Source organism: Rhinopithecus roxellana, chromosome 5 (genome assembly GCF_007565055.1).
Source record: "Rhinopithecus roxellana isolate Shanxi Qingling chromosome 5, ASM756505v1, whole genome shotgun sequence".
Taxonomy (NCBI): domain Eukaryota; kingdom Metazoa; phylum Chordata; class Mammalia; order Primates; family Cercopithecidae; genus Rhinopithecus; species Rhinopithecus roxellana.
This window is the reverse complement of record NC_044553.1, coordinates 129,655,465-129,674,368: the sequence shown is the minus strand read 5'-3', so window position 1 is coordinate 129,674,368 and position 18,904 is coordinate 129,655,465. Positions and strand designations below refer to the sequence as shown.

General features: G+C 44.7%; 2 protein-coding genes and 1 non-coding gene across 4 annotated transcripts in view; 2 read left to right on the top strand and 1 right to left on the bottom strand.

Moving 5' to 3' along the window:
• Nucleotides 1-18,904, top strand: part of SNRPN (small nuclear ribonucleoprotein polypeptide N) — a 149,014-nt gene that overhangs the window by 69,833 nt on the left and 60,277 nt on the right. Inside the window, exons 3-4 of one of the 2 annotated variants that reach the window (XM_030931117.1) lie at nt 16,629-16,743; nt 17,088-17,162. The gene's annotated coding sequence lies outside the window, so the exon portion shown is untranslated. The remainder of the gene's footprint in view (nt 1-16,628; nt 16,744-17,087; nt 17,163-18,904) is intronic. The other variant, XM_030931116.1, reaches the window with a different exon arrangement.
• LOC115898074 lies at nt 847-953 on the top strand. The gene has a single exon (XR_004057828.1). It is a non-coding gene; the product is annotated as a small nucleolar RNA U13 (small nucleolar RNA).
• LOC115897645 (40S ribosomal protein S27-like) lies at nt 10,173-10,482 on the bottom strand. Its single transcript, XM_030931120.1, has one exon. The coding sequence runs from the start codon at nt 10,480-10,482 to the stop codon at nt 10,228-10,230; it is 255 nt and encodes an 84-aa protein (XP_030786980.1). The 3' UTR covers nt 10,173-10,227.

The window sequence follows — 18,904 nt, the reverse complement described above, 5'->3', positions numbered from 1 at the left end:
ATCAAGATCAAAAGGAGAGAACAGAGAGGCCTTAAGAGAATTGTTCCTATTGGCTGGGTGTGGCGGCTCACGCCTGTAATCCCAGCACTTTGGGAGGCCGAGACAGGCGGATCACCTGAGGTCAGGAGTTCAAGAGCAGCCTGACCAACATGGTGAAACCCCATCTCTACTAAAAATACAAAAGTTAGCCGGGCGTAGAGGCGCACACCTGTAATCCCAGCTATTCGGGAGGCTGAGGCAGGAGAATTGCTTGAATCTGGGAGGCAGAGGTTTCTGTGAGCCGAAATCAAGCCACTGCACTCCAGCCTGGGCAACAGAGTGAGACTCTGTCTAAAAAAAAAAGAAAGGAAAAAAGAAAGTTGTTCCTATAAGTCTATAACTATCAGCTTCCCATTAGGACAACTATGGATCATAGAGGTCTTAAAAAATCCTTTCAGGCTGGGTGCTGTGGCTCATGCCTGTAATCCCAGCACATTGGGAACCTAGGCAGTAGTAGCACTGGTTGAGCCCACACCAGCCTGGGCAACGTAGCGAGACCTCATCTTCACTAAAAATAGAGAAAATTAGCTGGGTGTGGTGGCATACTCCTGTAGTCTCTGCTACTCAGGAGGCTGGGGTGAGAGGATCGCCTGAGCCCAGGAGGTCAAGGCTGCAGTGAGCTGTGATTGCACCACTGCACTCCAGCCTGGGTGACACAGCAAGACACCATCTCAAACATATATAAAATTTTTCAAATATCTTACCAGGTTTTGGTCAAGAGAAAAAGTAAATATTCCTGATAGCATGGTCCCATTAAAAAAAAAAAAAAAGTACCCATTACAAGAGACTTGGAACCAAAATTCATAGATTCTTTCATGGTTCTTTATCGATATGGTGATAGGATTTTCATATTCATGTGTGAGATGTGCCTCCCTCAGTCCTTGTTATGACATCATTATGTATCTAGCATGACAAAAAGAAAAAGAGAAAAAAGGTGGAGAAATGTAAAAAATAAGAAAAGAAAAAATGAAGGAAAAAGGAAAAAAACCAAATCCATAAGACTTTTATGAGTTACCCATAAATGCAGAGGCATCTTCAAAGAGGGTGCAAAAAATGTAGCCCTCTGAAGATGCCACACTACTCTCAAAGGTAGCCAAAAGAAAGGCAGGCCTAGACAGTCCCCCTGAGAGCTGGCAGTAGATGTTAGCTGCAAATGGGTTGCAACCCACATGTCTGTCCAGCTGTATTCCCACAGCCCCTCAACCTGATGGTTGGCTGCCGGCACACACAAGAACTAACAACTCGGCCGGGCGCGGTGGCTCAAGCCTGTAATCCCAGCACTTTGGGAGGCTGAGACGGGCGGATCACGAGGTCAGGAGATCGAGACCATCCTGGCTAACACGGTGAAACCCCGTCTCTACTAAAAATACAAAAAACTAGCCGGGCGAGGTGGCGGGCGCCTGTAGTCCCAGCTACTCGGGAGGCTGAGGCAGGAGAATGGCGTGAACCCGGGAGGCGGAGCTTGCAGTGAGCTGAGATCTGGCCACTGCACTCCAGCCCGGGCGACAGAGCGAGACTCTATCTCAAAAAAAAAAAAAAAAAAAGAACCAACAACTCGTATGTCCTGTCAAGTGGAAAACTTGACACAATTTCTTGACACAAAATGACGGAAACAGAAAAGCAATAGCTGCTCCTGGGAGGGAAGGGATCAATAACCAATAGGCACCACGAAACCAAACTAGTCACAATCTAGATAACGAATTTTGTAATTTTTTTCCTGTCCATCTGCATTGGGAAAATAAGGGACAAGGAGGTTTTACTTTCTTCTCTTGACCAGAAACTACTAACAGAGATCTGGGAGAGCTGACGTTGGTGAAAATTCTCACCTTGCACAGGCTTGTGTCTGTTTTCCAGAATCCCACCTCAGACTCCAGAGTGAAGTGTCCCACCTATCCCCTTCTCATGGCCAGAAACTTCTACCCTTCTCATTCCTTTGCTTGCACCCCTGTAACAAGAGACAGATTAATGAGAGTAAAGCATGCAAGTTGATTTACTGTATGTTTTATGTGACATGAGTCTTCATAAGAAAACAAAGCCTAAAAGAAACAGTTAAACCTGAGTATTTTTTTTGCTGGTTTGATGAAGAGTGAAGGGTCATGGAGAAATGTAATGGGACCAAAAGGTGTCAGCTAAGTGTCATACATGGGGGAAAACAGCAAGGGCTATTCGTTCAGTGTCCCTGTGTCTTCAGAGATGGAGATCTTTTCTTCCGGGTAGAGCAGGGCAGCTCTCCTAGGAGGGTTTTACTACTTGCTTCAGCGGAAGGTCAAAAAGCCCTTCCCAGGTTTTATGACCTGTTTCAGGGAAAGGTGAGAAAGTCCTTCCTACACATTTGGTTTCTAAAATTCCTTCAGCTTAAAATGTTAATTACGCCAAGTTTCCATACGTTGGGGTAGCATGTCCTGAACATATTGTCAGAGCATTACGGAAAAAATACACACACACACACACACATACACACACACACACACACACGAGGACAGCACATTCCCTATGACTATCTTAAAGTTGATTAACCTCAAACGTTTAATTTTGGATGACTGAGTCAAAAAGAGAATTGAAATTGCCATCGCATATCTGGTCAAGCTGAAAGATGGCATTTGGTATTGGAAATTGATGGCTGCTGGTCATTTAACACCCATTTCTTAGTTACATATCTGGCCCATGAGATAAGAATGCTAAACTGTATAAACAAGACACCTCAATATGAAAACATTCTGCCATTACAAAGGTATTCTCTTTGTGTTACTCTGCATTCTTTCCCAGCCCTGTAGCAATTTATCCTTTGTCCATACATTGAAGATTTGTTTACATCTACTCTTGGCCTTCCTGAATATCCTCTGCTCCAGTAGAGCCTTAAGCCAAGGGTAGGAATGACAAGACAGACTATATTTGCAGAACACCACATAGTCACAGCGATGCACGTGGAAAGGAAGGTATGAGAACAAGGTCTTTCAAGCCAGATTGGGACTATGTTTGTATTAAAGGTGTTATTCCCATGTAAGACCTTAAGACATAATATTAATAATAATTCAGCTATGAAAGATTCATGTTGAGTTCTACTTGCGTGGGCAAGCTGTTAGGTAGAAGTTAAGGACACACAGAACACATAAGTTCTTTCTAGGTACATCCTTAGCTGAGCAGAATTGCAACCCAAGTTACAACAGGAAAAACTTGGTGAAGCAGGAAATTACCAGCTGGTCTGATGGGAGATAGGATGTGGCCCTAAAGTACAGTAGATGGTGACTGAAGCATGGTGACAGAAGTGGAAGCACTTTAGGGTGACCCACAATTAGTCACTCTCTTATGCAATCCCGTTTCCTTGGGTGTGGGAAGAACCTGCCAATAGCATGTGGCAAAGGATATCGTTACTGTGTTTATACTATGTTAAATGTCAAAAGTGAAGATATAATGCAGATGTAATTAAAGTAATCAGTTGACTTTGAGTTCATTAAAAGGCAGAATAGCCTATGTGAACCTCCCCTTATCAGATGAGCCTTTTATTTTATTTTATTTTATTTTATTTTATTTTATTTTTTTGAGACAGAGTCTCGCTCTGCCGCCCAGGCTGGAGTGCAGTGGCCGGATCTCAGCTCACTGCAAGCTCCGCCTCCCGGGTTCACGCCATTCTCCTGCCTCAGCCTCCGGAGTAGCTGGGACTGCAGGCGCCCGCCACCTTGCCCGGCTCGTTTTTTGTACTTTTTAGTAGAGACGGGGTTTCACCGTGTTAGCCGGGATGGTCTTCATCTCCTGACCTCGTGATCCGCCCGTCTCGGCCTCCCAAAGTGCTGGGATTACAGGCTTGAGCCACTGCGCCCGCCGTATTTACAATCCTTTAGCTGGACAGAAAAGTTCTCCAAGTCCCCACAGACCCAGAAGCCCAGTTAGCTTCACCTCTCAGAACTACAGATAGAGATTATTTCATTTACCTTAATCAATCTGAAAGTATATGCTGGGGCTAGATGTTGAGGATACTTAATGGCACATTAATTCTTTGATTTTATATGTATTTAGATACATTCATTAGCTACAGTTGGCAATTTCCTAATAGGGATGCCACAGATATGACTGTAAATTGAGAATTTTGGTTTCCTAGTGTCTGAAAAGTGGTTAACCCAAAGTTTTGGCTTTAGAGAAAGAGTCTATACAGGCAAAAGTGTAGAGGGTTTGACAGAGAAAACACAAAATCAAAACCAAAACATCCTAAGGGCCAAAGGAAATGGTCGCAAGGAAAATGGTCAAAAACTTGCATCATTCTCTTCATCCACTCACTCCACTCTGTGCAGGATCCCACATCAGTCCTTGAATGTTTCAGGCACAGGTTCCATTCATGCTTTCCAATGGAAACTTCATTTGGTTTATAGGATTCAGGATTGTGGAACCATCTGGTATCAAGAAAATAAGAAGCCATGAAAAAGCTTACAGAACGTTGGTACAAGCAGCTGCTAGGGATATTACTGAGTTTTAATGAGAGAGATGGTCCCAGAAAGCTGGAAGAAGAAAGGGCAGGGCCAAGCGCGGTGGCTCACGCTTGTAAAACCATCAGTTTGGAGGCAGAGAAGGGCAGATCACTTGAGTCCAGGAGTTCGAGACCAGCTTGGGCAATGTGGATAAACCCCATCTCTACAAAAACATACAAAAAAAAAAAAATTGCTGTATGTGGTGGTGCATGCCTGTGTTCTCAGCTGTTCGGAAGGCTGAGGTGGGAAAATCATCTGAGCCCAGGAGGTGGCAGTTGCAGTGAGCAGAGCTGAGATTTGACCACTGAATTCCAGCCTGGGCTACAGAGCAAAACCCTGTCTCAAAAAAAAAAAAAAAAAAAAAAAAAGGATCGGAACAAGAAAAAGGAAAAAGAGGGGTAAAAACATAGAAATGACTAAGTTCATTTCAGCAGGAATATTTTTTTAAATATATTTCAAAACTGAAACAATGCTATGTTTTGCCGCAGCGTGTGAGGGGAACACAATTCAGGATAATTCACAGTAAATATGCAGGGAAGCCTGGCCCCATATCCACTTTTAATGCCACGTACTACATTTAACAGTTGGTGTGAACTCTATTAGGCTGATTTCAATTACAAACATGGATGTACACGAGTGTGTTTTAATGGCACACATGCATAGTTCATATTTTATTAGAAAATCTGTTCATACGGGCCGCAGTGACTAATGCCTGTAATCCCAACACTTTGGGAGGCTGAGGCGGGTGGATCACCTAAGGTTAGGAGTATTGAGACCAGCCTGGCCAACATGGTGAAACCCTGTCTCTACTAAAAATACAAAAATGGCCGGGTGCGGTGGCTCACGCCTGTAATCCCAGCACTTTAGGAGGCCGAGGCGGGCAGATCGCGAGGTCAGGAGATTGAGACCATCCTGGTTAACACGGTGAAAACCCGTCTCTACTAAAAATACAAAAAATTAGCCAGGCGTGGTGGCGGGCCCCTGTAGTCAGTCCTAGCTGCTCGGGAGGCTGAGGCAGGAGAATCACTTGAACCCGGGAGGCGGAGCTTGCGGTGAGCCCAGATTGTGCCACTGCACTCCAGCCTGGACAATGGAGCGAGACTCCGTCTCAAAAAAAAAAAAAAAAAAAAGACACATTTTTTCATTTGAATGATGTTAGTCAATTTGTTGTTGTTGAGTTGCTTTTTGTTCATTAAGAACCAGCTGTAACATTTGTTGGGACTTGGTAGAAGATAACTGCTAGGTGGTCATAGCTGTCAGGCTTTTAATGAGAGGAGTTTAGTTTATGTGAAAATAAAAGAAAAACGAAGATTAATATTTGGAATAAACCGTAAACTCAGCTTCTGAGTCCAGAGATCAACCAGTCAAGATTGTTTAAACTTGAGCTTGTCTTTAGATGGTGAAGTTAGGAAGGCAGTGACAGCCTAATGAGTTTTCCTAGTTTACAGTTCGTATGTCTTTGGTGATGACATCCAGTGTTCTGGTGAACTTCCTGAGTGGCCCACCCACCAACAGACACAAATTGATTTGTTTGAAATTGTAGGAATAAGAAAGTAATATATTTTCATCACCTGTTACAAGGTTAATGAGTGAGACGCGTATAACAAAAGACATAGTAATAAGAAAAAATCGTATCAAATGTAGTTACTAAAAGTATTATGTGACATGGGAGCTTTTAGAAATGAAGACCAAAAGAACCAGGGAGAACCCTGTTTTTTTTTTTGTTTGTTTCTTTTTTTTTTTTTTTTGATACAAGGTCTGGCTTTGTCACCCTGGCTGGAGTTCAGTGACACGATCTCAGCTCACTTCAACCTCCACCTCCTCGGGCTCAAGCCATACTCCACCTCAGCCTCCCGAGTAGCTGGGACTCCAGGTGGGCACCACCACACCCGGCTAATTTTTGTTTTGTTTTGTTTTGTTTTTGTAGAGATGGGGTTTTGCCTTTTTGCCCAGGCTGGTCTTGAACTCCCAAGCTCAACTGATTCACCCACCTTGACCTCTCAAGGTGCTGGGATTATAGACATGAGCCACCGAGCATGGCTGGAAAAATCCACTTTTACAGACAGCTATGCAGATGTGTGATTGGAAAACAAATGGGTACGACCTAGTGGCAATAATCTGGGGAGAACTTAGCAAGAGCTATTCAGATTTTTCTTGGTCTCTGGGTATAGAGAAGGACCCCTCCTGAATGAGGATTTTATGACCTACTTTCAGGGGAGGTAGGTCAGAGAATTCTTTTATGACCCACCTCAGGGGAGAGAGGTCAAAGAGTGTGCTTCCTGCATCTATTATCTCAATTTCTGAAGTGCCACATTAGGGGGCATTATTTACAGAGACTCAGGGGGATGTAAGTGCCTATTATCAGAGGTCATTCTTATGGAGGCTGTTAACTAAATTTTAGGTAAATGGCTGAGCAGACATCTAGCAATTGTCATCCAGTCTATTTCCAATGAGCTTTTTTTTCTTTTCTGACTCAGGTAGTTGATTTTGCAGGATCTTCCGTCCCTTAGGAGAAGAGGGCCCTAAAAAGCAAGTGATTGCAGTACTGGAGGAGATAAAAGGCTGGCAGGGGAGGGCAGAGGGAGGAATGATGAAGCAGGTAGGGGCTTGAAGGGGGAAATATCAAAGGATGCAAGGGAACCGAAGGGTAAAATAATGCCAAGAAAGAGGTGGACAGAGTCGGCAAAGCATATCGTAAGCAGGGATTTGAGAAGAGGGGATTCAGATGACAGAGAAATCCCAAGGGAGAAGCAGAATCCAATATAGAGAATGGAGGGGTCTTAAATAGAGCTAGGAATATGAGCTTTGCAGCCCAGGAAGTCAGGGAATACCTATAGAGGAAAGAAAGCCAAGAAGGAAAGAATTCCAGGCCAAGTATCCAGGGAATAATCCTCACTGCTGTGGTTCGAATGATGGTGACCTCTCAAAAATTCATGTTGAGGCCGGGTGCAGTGGCTCATGCCTGTAATCCCAGCACTTTGGGAGGCTGAGGCAGGTGGATCACAAGGTCAGGATTTCTAGACCATCCTGGCTAACACGGTGAAACCCCATCTCTACTAAAAATACAAAAAAAAATTAGCCGGGTGTGGTGGTGGGCGCCTGTAGACCCAGCTACTCTGGAGGCTGAGGCAGGAGAATGGCGTGAACCCAGGAGGCGGAGCTTGCAGTGAGCTGAGATCACACCACTGAACTCCAGCCTGGGCGACAGAGCAAGACACTGTCTCAAAAAAATCAATAAATAAAATAAAAATAAAAAATAAAATTCATGTTGAAATGTAATCTTCAGTGCGATAGTATGTTTCCCAGGCTGGTCTTAAACTCCTGGGCTCCAGTGATCCTCCCACCTTGGCCTCCCAAAATGCTGGCCCTATAGGCATGAGCCACCACACCTGGCCACACACTACCTTGAAAGCACAGAGTAGGCCAGGCGTGGTGGCTCAGGCTTGTAATCCCAGCATTTTGGGAGGCCGAGGTGGGCGGATCACGATGTCAGGAGTTTGAGAGCAGCCTGGCCAACACAGTGAAACCCTGTCTGTACTAAAAATACAAAAGTTAACTGGGCATGGTGGTGGGCACCTATTATCCCAGCTATTTAGGAGGCTGAGGCAGGAGAATCACTTCATCACTTGAACCCGGGAGGTGGAGGTGGCAGTGAGACAAGATTGCACCACTGCACTCTAGCCTGGGTAACAGAGTCAAACTCCATTTCAAAAAAAAAAAAAGAAAGAAAGTACAGAGCGTCCCTTACCAGACACCAATTAACCAATTATGCCGGTGACTTGATGGCATAATAATTGGATTGACATAATTGGATTTCCAGAACTGTGAGAAACAAATTTCTGTTCTTTATACATGTCCTAGTCTCAGATATTATGCTTAGCAGCACAGTTGACTAAGATAGAAATTGGTACTGAGAAGTGGCGGTGTTGCTATAACAAATACCTAAAACCGTAGAGGCTGCTTTGGAGCTGGGTAATGGGTAGAGGCTGGAGGGGTTTGGAAGTGCACGCTAGAAGAAGCCTGGTTTGCCATGCATTAAGGCGATTCTGGTAAGGTTTCAGAAGAAGATGAAAAGCTGCAGAAAAAGCCTCCATCTTTGAGATTACCTAGGTGGTTGTGAACAGAATGTTGGAAAAAATATAGAAGTAAAGGCCATTCTGATGAAGTCTTAGATGGAAATGAGGAATATCTTATTGGAAACTAGAGGAAAAGCCATCCTTGTTACAAAGTGGCAGAGGATTTGTTCCTGGAAAGAACAAGGTCTGGGAAAGAAGGAAGTTTATTTCTGCAGCTGGTTACAGGGAGAAGGCCGGAGTAATTCACCATACCAACGCAAAATTACAAGTTTTTTTCTGGTGCTTATATACATTCTGAGCTCCATGCTACGAGTGGAATTGCATCTCCAAAGAGGAGCGTTTCCTTCAATCTATATCTTATCTTTAAGTAGGACCTAGGGTCTGGAAATCTTTCTCTAGAGTCTTGGGAAGCTTTTTAATCTTAAGTGGGTACCTGGAACAAGGTACATGTGTAAAATGCTTTTATTATTCAACCAGACTTTAGGCTAAGAAAGCCCAGGCGAGGTCTTAATGGGTTTATTTTAATGTTCCAGCCCCTACGCTCAGGCCCCAGTTTCTCCAGTTCTTTAATGTTTACATTATACATTCATTAGAATTATAATAGAGGGTCAGTGGAAACAGACTGTTCTGGTTGCTGATGGGAGCCTGCCTGCCACAAACTTGGTGGAGGTATTTCTGTGCCTTAGTAGTTTTTGGAGGGTAGAATGTAAGAGCAATGAACTAGGATATTTGGCGGAAGAAATCTCTAAGCCAAGTTTTCAGGGTACTGCATGGCTTCTCTTAAATGCTTATAGTAAACTGTGAGAAGAGAAAGTCAAGTTAAAGATAGAATTTATAGGCCGGGCATGGTGGTTCACGCCTGGAATCCCAGCACTTTGGGAGGCTGAGGCGGGCAGATTACGAGGTCAGAAGATCAAGACCATCCTGGCTAACAGGGTGAAACCCCATCTCTACTAAAAATACAAAATCTTAGCTGGGCGTGGTGGCGGGCACCTGTAGTCCCAGCTACTCGGGAGGCTAAGGCAGGAGAATGGCGTGAACCCGGGAGGCGGAGCTTGCAGTGAGCTGAGATCACGCCACTGCACTCCAGCCTGGGCGACAGAGCAAAACTCCGTCCCAAAAAAAAAAAAAAGCTAGAACTTGTAATCAAAAGGGAAGCAGATTAGCCGGGATGGGTTGCTTGAACACAGGAGGTCGAGGCTGTAATGAGCTATGATCATACTATAGTCTGGGCAACAGAGTGAGACCCCATCTTTAAAAAAAGATAATAAAAATTATTATTATTATTGAGATGGAGTCTTGCTCTGTCGCCCAGGCAGGAGTATGATGGCGCGATCTTGGCTCACTGCAACCTCTGCCTCCTGGGCTCAAGTGATTCTCCTGATTCAGCCTCCCAAGCAGCTGAGATTATAGATGCCTGCCACCATGCCCGGCTAATTTTTGTATTTTTAGTAGAGATGGGGTTTCATCATATTGGCCAGGCTGGTCTCAAACTCCTGACCTCGTGACTCACCAAACTCGGCCTCCCAAAGTGCTGGGACTACAGGTGTGAGCCACCTCGCCTGACCAAAGATGATGATGATGATTATTATTATTTTATCCAAAATGTGTTTATTGAGATGGTTTCCCACTCATCTTGATTCAGAGTGCTTTTAGTGCTGCTTCCTCCTAAAGGAACATCCTTCTGTAAGCCTTGCTTTTCCTCCTGTAGGCTGGCAAAGGACAGTGCAGCAGCTAACACGCAAAACTACCGTTTGTGTATGGCTAAAGACCGTGGTGATTTTATAGCATCCTGGGGATTTCACATCCATGAAGTAGGAATTGGGGCTCTGCACCAGGCGTTTCTTGTTGTGTTTCGTCGTCTCCTCTTCTGGAGAGGGATGAAGGAGATCCTTTGCAAGAGACATGTTCTCGTGGGTAGGTCGTCACTGCCGGAAAGGGCCAAAGAAAATTATTTTTAAAGGGAAGTTGAACATAAAGATTTGGAAAATTAACAGCCTGGCCTTGTGAAGAATTTTTAAAATGTGTTCAGGAGAGAAAACCAACTGTGTGGCCAACTGACCGTTTGATAAGGAGGTTAGTATGACTGGGACACCAGCTACTATTCATTAACACAATGGGAGGGTGACCCTGAAGACATTTCAGAGAACACTGAGGATGCCACAACCATCACATACTCAAGTGCCAGGTCCTTGAGGGAATAACAATTGTAAGGAAGGAGCCCAGGGTCCCAGTGAAACCCAGGATGCCTGTGGGAACTTGGGGCTCAGTGACTACGCTGCCTCATGTATCTCCTCCCTGAAGTCAAGCAAAGCATTCCCCAGCTTCCCCATCTGTGGTTCAAGTGGGCCCAGGTACAGCTCAGATCACTCCTCCAGAAAACACAAGGAGCAAAACATGGGGCAGCTCCCATGCGGTGCTAACTGCGGGCATGCTAAATCTACAGCTGTGAAGGCATGGCTTTCTCCACCTAATTTCCAAGGAAGCCTTGAAGGATGCCTCAGGGCCCAATCAGAAAACTGCTATAGGGGCAGGGCTGCCATAGAAAGTTCCCACCAGGGCAATGTCCAGCAGAACTGTTGGGTTGGGGCCACCACAGAGTGCCCTCACTAGGGCAATACTCAGTGGAGCCATGTGGGCAGGGCCACCCCTGAGTTCCCAGACCCAGACCTGTAGATTCACTAGTGCGTAATTCCAACCTGTGATAGACATAGACACCTGACTACAACCTGCAGAACTGTGGCGTGGGCTGACTCCAGCAGTCATGGCAGCAGAGTCCCTTGGAGGCTTGGGAACCTAAGCCCTACCCCAGTGTCTCTGTAAGGTGAGAGGTAGAATCAAAAAAGCTGATTCTCACACCTCAAGATTAAATTTTGTTGGCCTTGTTGGGTTTGAAGTTATGTGGGACATGTTACCCCTATCTTCTTGCCTATTTCCTCTACCAACCTTTTGTTTTTGCCATGGACCTCGTGATCTGCCTGCCTCAGCCTCCCAAGGTGCTGGGATTACAGGGGTGAGCCACCTTGCCTGGCTGAGAAGAGAGTTCTTGATAAACAGGCTTCCATGTTAAAACTAGATTTTATAATGAGGTCCACAGATGGGTGGAGGAGAAGCCTGAGTATATTTTGGTTAAGCAGAGAAATTTTGTCATCCCTCCTGTATGCATTATGCTCCCTTTTCTCCAATGGAGCTCTCTTCCAACTTGACATTATTTTCCAATCAATCAGTTTTCCTATTGTTGATGTTCTGATTTCATCTTACAAAAATATAGCATAAACTTTTATTTGTTGCATTATACAACATAAGCCTGACAATATAACAAATTGTTCCCAAAACTATAAATTCCTCACCTCTTTATTTGTAATTTGACTTTCTAAAAATCTATGTAATTATAGAAGAATGTTGCTATTATAAAAATTTTAAGGGGTGGCAGGGAATAATTCCAAAATTATAAAACTCCTTGTGACAAATTTAGGAATGATATTCAGCTAGTTCTATAGTTTTTTATTCCTTGATTAATCAGAGATATACATCTGATTATAAACACACATTGTGGGTTTTTTTGGCCAGGTTGACATTTTTTTTTTTGAGATGGAGTCTCACTCTGCTGCCCAGGCTAGAGTGCAATGGCGCAATCTCGGCTCACTGCAACCTCTGCCTCCCAGATTCAAGTGATTCTCCTGCCTCAGCCTCCCAAGTACCTAGGATTACAGGCACCCGCCACCATGCCCAGCTAATTTTTGTATTTTTAGTAGAGATGGGGTTTCACTATATTGGCCAGGCTGGTCTCAAACTCCTGACCTTGTTATCCACCCACCTTGGCCTCCCAAAGTGCTGGGATTACAGGCATGAGCCACCGCGTCTGGACTTGGGTGACTTATTCTTTTTTTTTTTTTTTTTTTTTTTTTTGAGACGGAATCTCGCTCTATCGCCCAGGCTGGAGTGCTGTGGCCAGATCTCAGCTCACTGCAAGCTCCGCCTCCCGGGTTCACACCATTCTCCTGCCTCAGCCTCCCAAGTAGCTGGGACTACAGGCGCCCACCACCTCACCTGGCTAATTTTTTTGTATTTTTTAGTAGAGACGGGGTTTCACCATGTTAGCCAGGATGGTCTCGATCTCCTGACCTCGTGATCTGCCCTTCTCGGCCTCCAAAAGTGCTGGGATTACAGGCTTGAGCCACCGCGCCCGGCCAACTTATTCTTTTAAGGAGCAATGTGGGTTAATGTTTCAAGGTGAAAAAATTTAAAAACTTGGGGGAAAGTGGGGGGAAGAGACAGAGAGATATTGAGAGAGATCAGATAGGTACATAAGCTTAGTGACTCACCCTGTACTCCCAGTTACTTAGGAGGCTAAGGCAGGAGGATCACTTGAGCCCAGAAACTCAAGTTTTCAGTGATTAGTGATTGTAACACTGCACTCCAGGCCATGCGATAGAACCAGACCTCATCTCTAGAAAAAAAGAAAAATATGTATATACATATAAACATTGGTGTTTGTTTCTACATATGCTTCTTAGTATATGTGTACATGGATTATAGGTAGATCATATAATGCTAACAGTATTAAATTAGGTAGCAGCATTTGTTCAGGAAGTAGTATGCACTACCTTTCAAATATTTTTTTTTTTTGAGACGGAGTCTCGCTCTGTCGCCCAGGCTGGAGTGCAGTGGCGCAATCTCGGCTCACTGCAAGCTCCGCCTCCCGGGTTTACGCCATTCTCCTGCCTCAGCCTCCCGAGTAGCTGGGACTACAGGCGCCCGCCATCTCGCCCGGCTAGGTTTTTGTATTTTTTTTTTTTTTTTTTTTTTTTTTTTTTTTTTTTTTTTGAGACGAAGTCTCGCTCTGTCGCCCGGGCTGGAGTGCAGTGGCCGGATCTCAGCTCACTGCAAGCTCCGCCTCCCGGGTTTACGCCATTCTCCTGCCTCAGCCTCCCAGTAGCTGGGACTACAGGCGCCCGCCACCTCGCCCGGCTAGTTTTTTTTTGTATTTTTTAGTAGAGACGGGGTTTCACAGTGTTAGCCAGGATGGTCTCGATCTCCTGACCTCGTGATCCGCCCGCCTCGGCCTCCCAAAGTGCTGGGATTACAGGCTTGAGCCACCGCGCCCGGCCGGTTTTTGTATTTTTTAGTAGAGACGGGGTTTCACCGTATAGGCCAGGATGGTCTCGATCTCCTGACCTCGTGATCCACCCGTCTCAGCCTCCCAAAGTGCTGGGATTACAGGCTTGGGCCACCACGCCTGGCCACGTTTCAAATTTCAATTGAGAATTGTGTCTGGGTGCGTTTGTGGTCTTGCTGACTTCAGGAATGAAGCTGAGAACCTTTGCAGTGAGTGTTACAACTCTTAAAGGTGGCAAGGACCTGAAGAGTGAGCAGCAACAAGATTTATTGTGAAGATGGAAAGAACAAAACTTCCACATTCCACAGCATGAAAGGGAACCACAGCATCTTGCCCCTGGTGGTTGGGGTGGAGTGGCCAGCTTTTATTCCCTTATTTGTCCCCACCCATATCCTGCTGATTGGTCCATTTTACAGAGTGCTGACTGGTCCATTTTACAGAGTGCTGATTGGTGCATTTTACAAACCTCTAGCTAGCTACAGAGCATCAGTTGGTGCGTTTTTACACAGCACTGATTGGTGCATTTTACAAACCTCTTGTAAGACAGAAAAGTTCTCCAAGTCCCCACCGGACCCAGGAAGTGCAGCTGGCTTCACCTCTCAGAATCAGCTTTTAAAGGCCATAAATTTCCAGGCAAGTAGGAATAGAAGAAACGAACATTTCCTTTGAGATCTATGATGTCATTTTTTTCTCCATCAATGATTTAGTTCCTTTTGGATCAAATAGTTTTTAAATGGATGTATGTTTTATAGTAGATGTTATGTTGTCTTAATTATTTTAAAACTCCTATTCCTAGACTCTCCTGAAGGAGAGAATTTAGTAGTTTTGAAGTGTTTTTTGAGGCTAGGGAAGAAAAACCAAGATGACTGCATAAGGTTTCAGGGGATGTTCCATGCCTGCCACCAGGGGAAAATGAGGGAGCTTTCCTCCTACCCGCCACTATTGTAGCAGCCTGCAGGGAATATGCCATCATTTCAGCGCGGCCGGCTGGCCCCTGGGTATTCTGGGAAGGTGACGTGTCGGGGCACAGTGGCCGCTCGCAGGGGCCAAACCCGCTCTGGTCTGGGCCGCAGTGCGCGGTGAGGATGTTGGTGCTGGTCCGCAGGGTTTTCGTTCCGCGGCCGCGGGAAGCCCGTGTTCCATATTTGTTTTTTATGTTCTCTTGTTTTTATGTTGTGGATTTAGTTTTTTAAAAAACATAAATGTTCCTCTACAGTCTTAAAATGTACCCTATAAAATAAGATTTTAAAGGATTCTACTTTCCCTCTTAATTTTAGACTTTTTTCTTTTAGTTCTGGCTTTACAAATGTGACCTGAAGAGAGCACTTGGTTTTATGTAGAACAATACAGACATCGTTTTACATGAATTTTATGGTTCCAAAAATCATTTGTGGGCAAATTTGTTCACGTGCCTTACTTTTAAAATATTGTGTTGTCTTTAATAGATTTTCAAAATACTTTACATATTTTTCAGTAAGTTTGAGGGTAGAATTTATTTTAATGAGACTCCTCTTATAAAGTACATATCTGCGTGTGCATATGTGTATATTGAATTTGCTTTTGATTCTATCCTGTCACTTTTCTACCAAAATATCTCTTAATGGACAGAGGCCAGAGAAGCACAGCAAATTTGCCACAGTACCACACATTTTATCTTAAAAGATGGTATGGATTTTGCATAACATATATGTGCAAACATATATATATATAACATATAACATAAAAACATATATATAAATAAAACATATAGCTGTTTGGTTTATTTTGTGTGTGTGCATTAAAAAATTACTCAATTGCTGGGTGCGGTGGCTCTTGCCTGTAATCCCAGCACTTTGGGAGGCCGAGGCAGGTGGATCACGAGGTCAGGAGATCCAGACCATCCTGGCTAACGTGGTAAAACCCGTCTCTACTAAAAGTACAAAAAATTAGCCGGATGCCCGCCTGTAGTCCCAGTTACTCGGGAGGCTGAGGCAGGAGAATGGCGTGAACCGAGGAGGCGGAGCTTGCAGTGAGCCGAGATCGCACCACTACACTCCAGCCTGGGTGACAGAGTGAGACTCCGTCTCAAAATAAATAAATATATAAATAATTCAATTATGCTTGTTAAAGCAAGGTAAAGGTCACCATGGTGATAGATACAGGGACCTCTGCAGATAGAGATTGGGCTAACTCTAAATACAGCCTGGGCAAGTGGGAGTTTATAACCAAAGAGCAGCCTGGGATGTCTGTGAATGGAAACTTACCAAGGAGAAACCTCAAAGGTTAGGGGGATTATGGGGAAACCAGCCTAAAAGGATTTTTGCTGAAGACAGGCCAGGGTGATCAAACATCACTTGGGGGAATGGTGCAGGATAATGAACCTGGTAAGATTTTTTTTGTTTGTTTTTGTTTTTGTTTTTTTGAGACGGAGTCTCGCTCTGTCCCCCAGGCTGGAGTGCAGTGGTGCAATCTCGGCTCACTGCAAGCTCCGCCTCCCGGGTTCCCGCCATTCTCCTGCCTCAGCCTCCGGAGTGGCTGGGACTACAGGCGCCCGCCACCATGCTCGGCTAATTTTTTGTATTTTCAGTAGAGACGGGGTTTCACCGTGTTAACCAGGATGGTCCGGCCTCCCAAAGTGCTGGGATTACAGGCGTGAGCCACCGCGCCGGGCCCCTGAACCTGGTAAGATATCAAAGGTAAGGAGGCTCTTGCTAAAGCTGGATTTCACAAGGGAAGTGCACAGACCACAGAAGGTTCAAGTGCCTGACTAAAGTTTGATCAAGCAAAGAATATTTGTCAGTGTACAGAAAACTACGTTTTTATAAAATATTCCTCTGGCGCATCTGTATCTCCCCTTTTCATGGAACACAAAGCACGTTTTGCATAACTTCTAGATACATGTACTTGTATTTTGAATGACCTGATGTATCTTCTCTTTACAATTCTCAGCCTCAGTATACATAAGTGGAACTTAGAAGGGAACATTCCCTGAACATACTCTTCCACCAGAATCTCCTCTACAGATTTTTTACTGCCCGTTTTACCAGTGGCTGAAGCTACCTTCTCTTATGTAAGTAGAAATGTTACATATCTCCAGCCTCTTCCTCCTTGCCTGCCACTTGTATGCACACCCTGTCTAGTCCATGACCTCCTCTGTTATAAATGCTTATAAAACGTTTTTTCTGAATCAGAAACGTGTTGTATTGCTCAAGCCGTGTTCACTTTAATTACAATTTAACTGCATAATTTAATTTCCATTTTTTGGATATAGTGTTTGCTTTTCTCCAGCAGTTCTACTTTGTTCTAGTATATCCCTCTGGCAAGGGCAGTTGTTTCCCCACTTGAGTGTGCATTAGTATCACCTGGGGGCTTGTTAAACTGTGCACGCTCCATCCCGGGGTTTCTGATTGTCAGGGTTTGGTTTGCGGCATAAGAATTTGCATTTCTAACAAGTGCCAGGATTGGTCTGAGGAATGCACGTTGAGAGAAGCGGGATTCGGGTTCACTAACCTGGGGTAGAGAAAATTACAGTAGTGTGCCAAATCTGAGGAGGGAGCAGAGTTGAAGCCCAGTTTCAATATGTGAATGAGTGCTTTATACACTCAAACCCCTTCAAGGGCTGGGGAGTAAGGGAGAACGCGAGCGGGCGGGCAGGGGCGTGCACAGAGGCATACACTCAATCCCAGGCCTATGGATTGAGAATCACGTGTTAATAATACTTCCAGTGTTTTGTGTGTTTATTACAGTTTGAGAATGACTGGACCAAATTGCCTCCAAAATCTTAAGTCCTAGCAGCAAAGCGAAGCTCAGACAGCATTTGGATGGCTATTGCTTTCTGTGTTTTAAGTCAGCTGTTAAAGGTTTGGTTCAGAAAGTTACCCAGGTGTAGTACCCTTTCAAGTAGATAATGATTGAAAGAGTATGTCCTGCAGGTGTATGATATTTTCCATCCACTTCAGCACGTTTTTCTGATGGGTCAATGACAGTCCATGAATTGTCTGGTGTAATACTAAAAAATTCTGGAAGTGGCATATATTCAAGGACAGCCATAATATTCCACTTGGCCAAGGCTCTTCTGACAGGCTCATGTTCATGCAGGATCAGATCTGACCCAGAATCAACAGAACTGAAGCTGCAAATTCAGCTTTGTGAAGGCTTCAGATGTAGCCACTGTTAAAGAAGATTGACTTTAAGCAGGTGAGCAGAGTTTGCTTGAGGTTCACCCAGGGAATTCATGAGGCTGCAGGTGCATTCCTTCACGGCCTGAAAAGCACAGTTTTTGAGGCGTTGTAGTCCTTCTCAGAAACTGTTCCTGCAGAGTAGTCCTGGAAACGTGTTTGTCTGCATTCAAGAAAGATCTTCCTTTTGTTTGTATAAAGGAGGCCCAACTTATTTCCCAGGTAAGGGAGTGGAAGCAACTGTGATACAGAATCCTGAGGCATGGGGGCTAGTTGTCATCCAGGCAACATGTAGGGTCAGGTTCTCCAAGTCATCCTGTGGTTAAAGGGCTCCACCCTAGGAAAGGGAGCCACCCAGGGCTTGGCAAATGACCTTATTATCAGCCCTTGGCCTGTGAATGAACATGTCGTAACCGAGGCACGGGACCGGGTTCTTGGTTTGAATTTGCCAGTCAAATGGCCAGTGCAGAAAGGGAAGAGAGCACGGTCCTTCAGGCCAACTCACTCACTTGGCCTATTGAAACATTTGCTCTTCTGAGCAAAGCCTAGTATTGTTGTGGATTAAATACAGCAGAGGATGTAAGTTACCAGTATTAGTCACCATCAATTGAGTACTTATTCTGTATCAGTCACTGTTCCTCTTGCTTTCCATTTCCACCTGTTATATATTAGTGACGATAAAAATGCCATACAGGCTGGGTGCGGTGGCTCATGCCTGCAATCCCAGCACTTCGGGAGGCCAAAGCAGGTGGACCACCTGAGGTCAGGAGCTTGAGACCAGCCTGGCCAACATGGTGAAACCCCTCCATCTCTACTAAAAAAAAAACCCCAAAAAACAAAAAAAAACCTAAACAAAAATTAACCTGGCACGGTGGCGGGCTCCTGTAATCCCAGCTACTCTGGAGGCTGAGGCAGCAGAATTGCTTGAACCTGGGAGGCGGAGGTTGCAGTGAGCCAAGATTGTGCCATTGTACTCTAGCACGGGCGACAAAAGTGAAACTCCATCTCAATAAAGAGAAAAAGCCATACAAAAAGGCTAAGAGCCTTGTTCAG

Excerpts from the sequence above, each read along its gene's own strand:
- LOC115897645 (XM_030931120.1), bottom strand. The coding sequence starts at position 10,482 with ATGTCTCTTGCAAAGGATCTCCTTCATCCCTCTCCAGAAGAGGAGACG.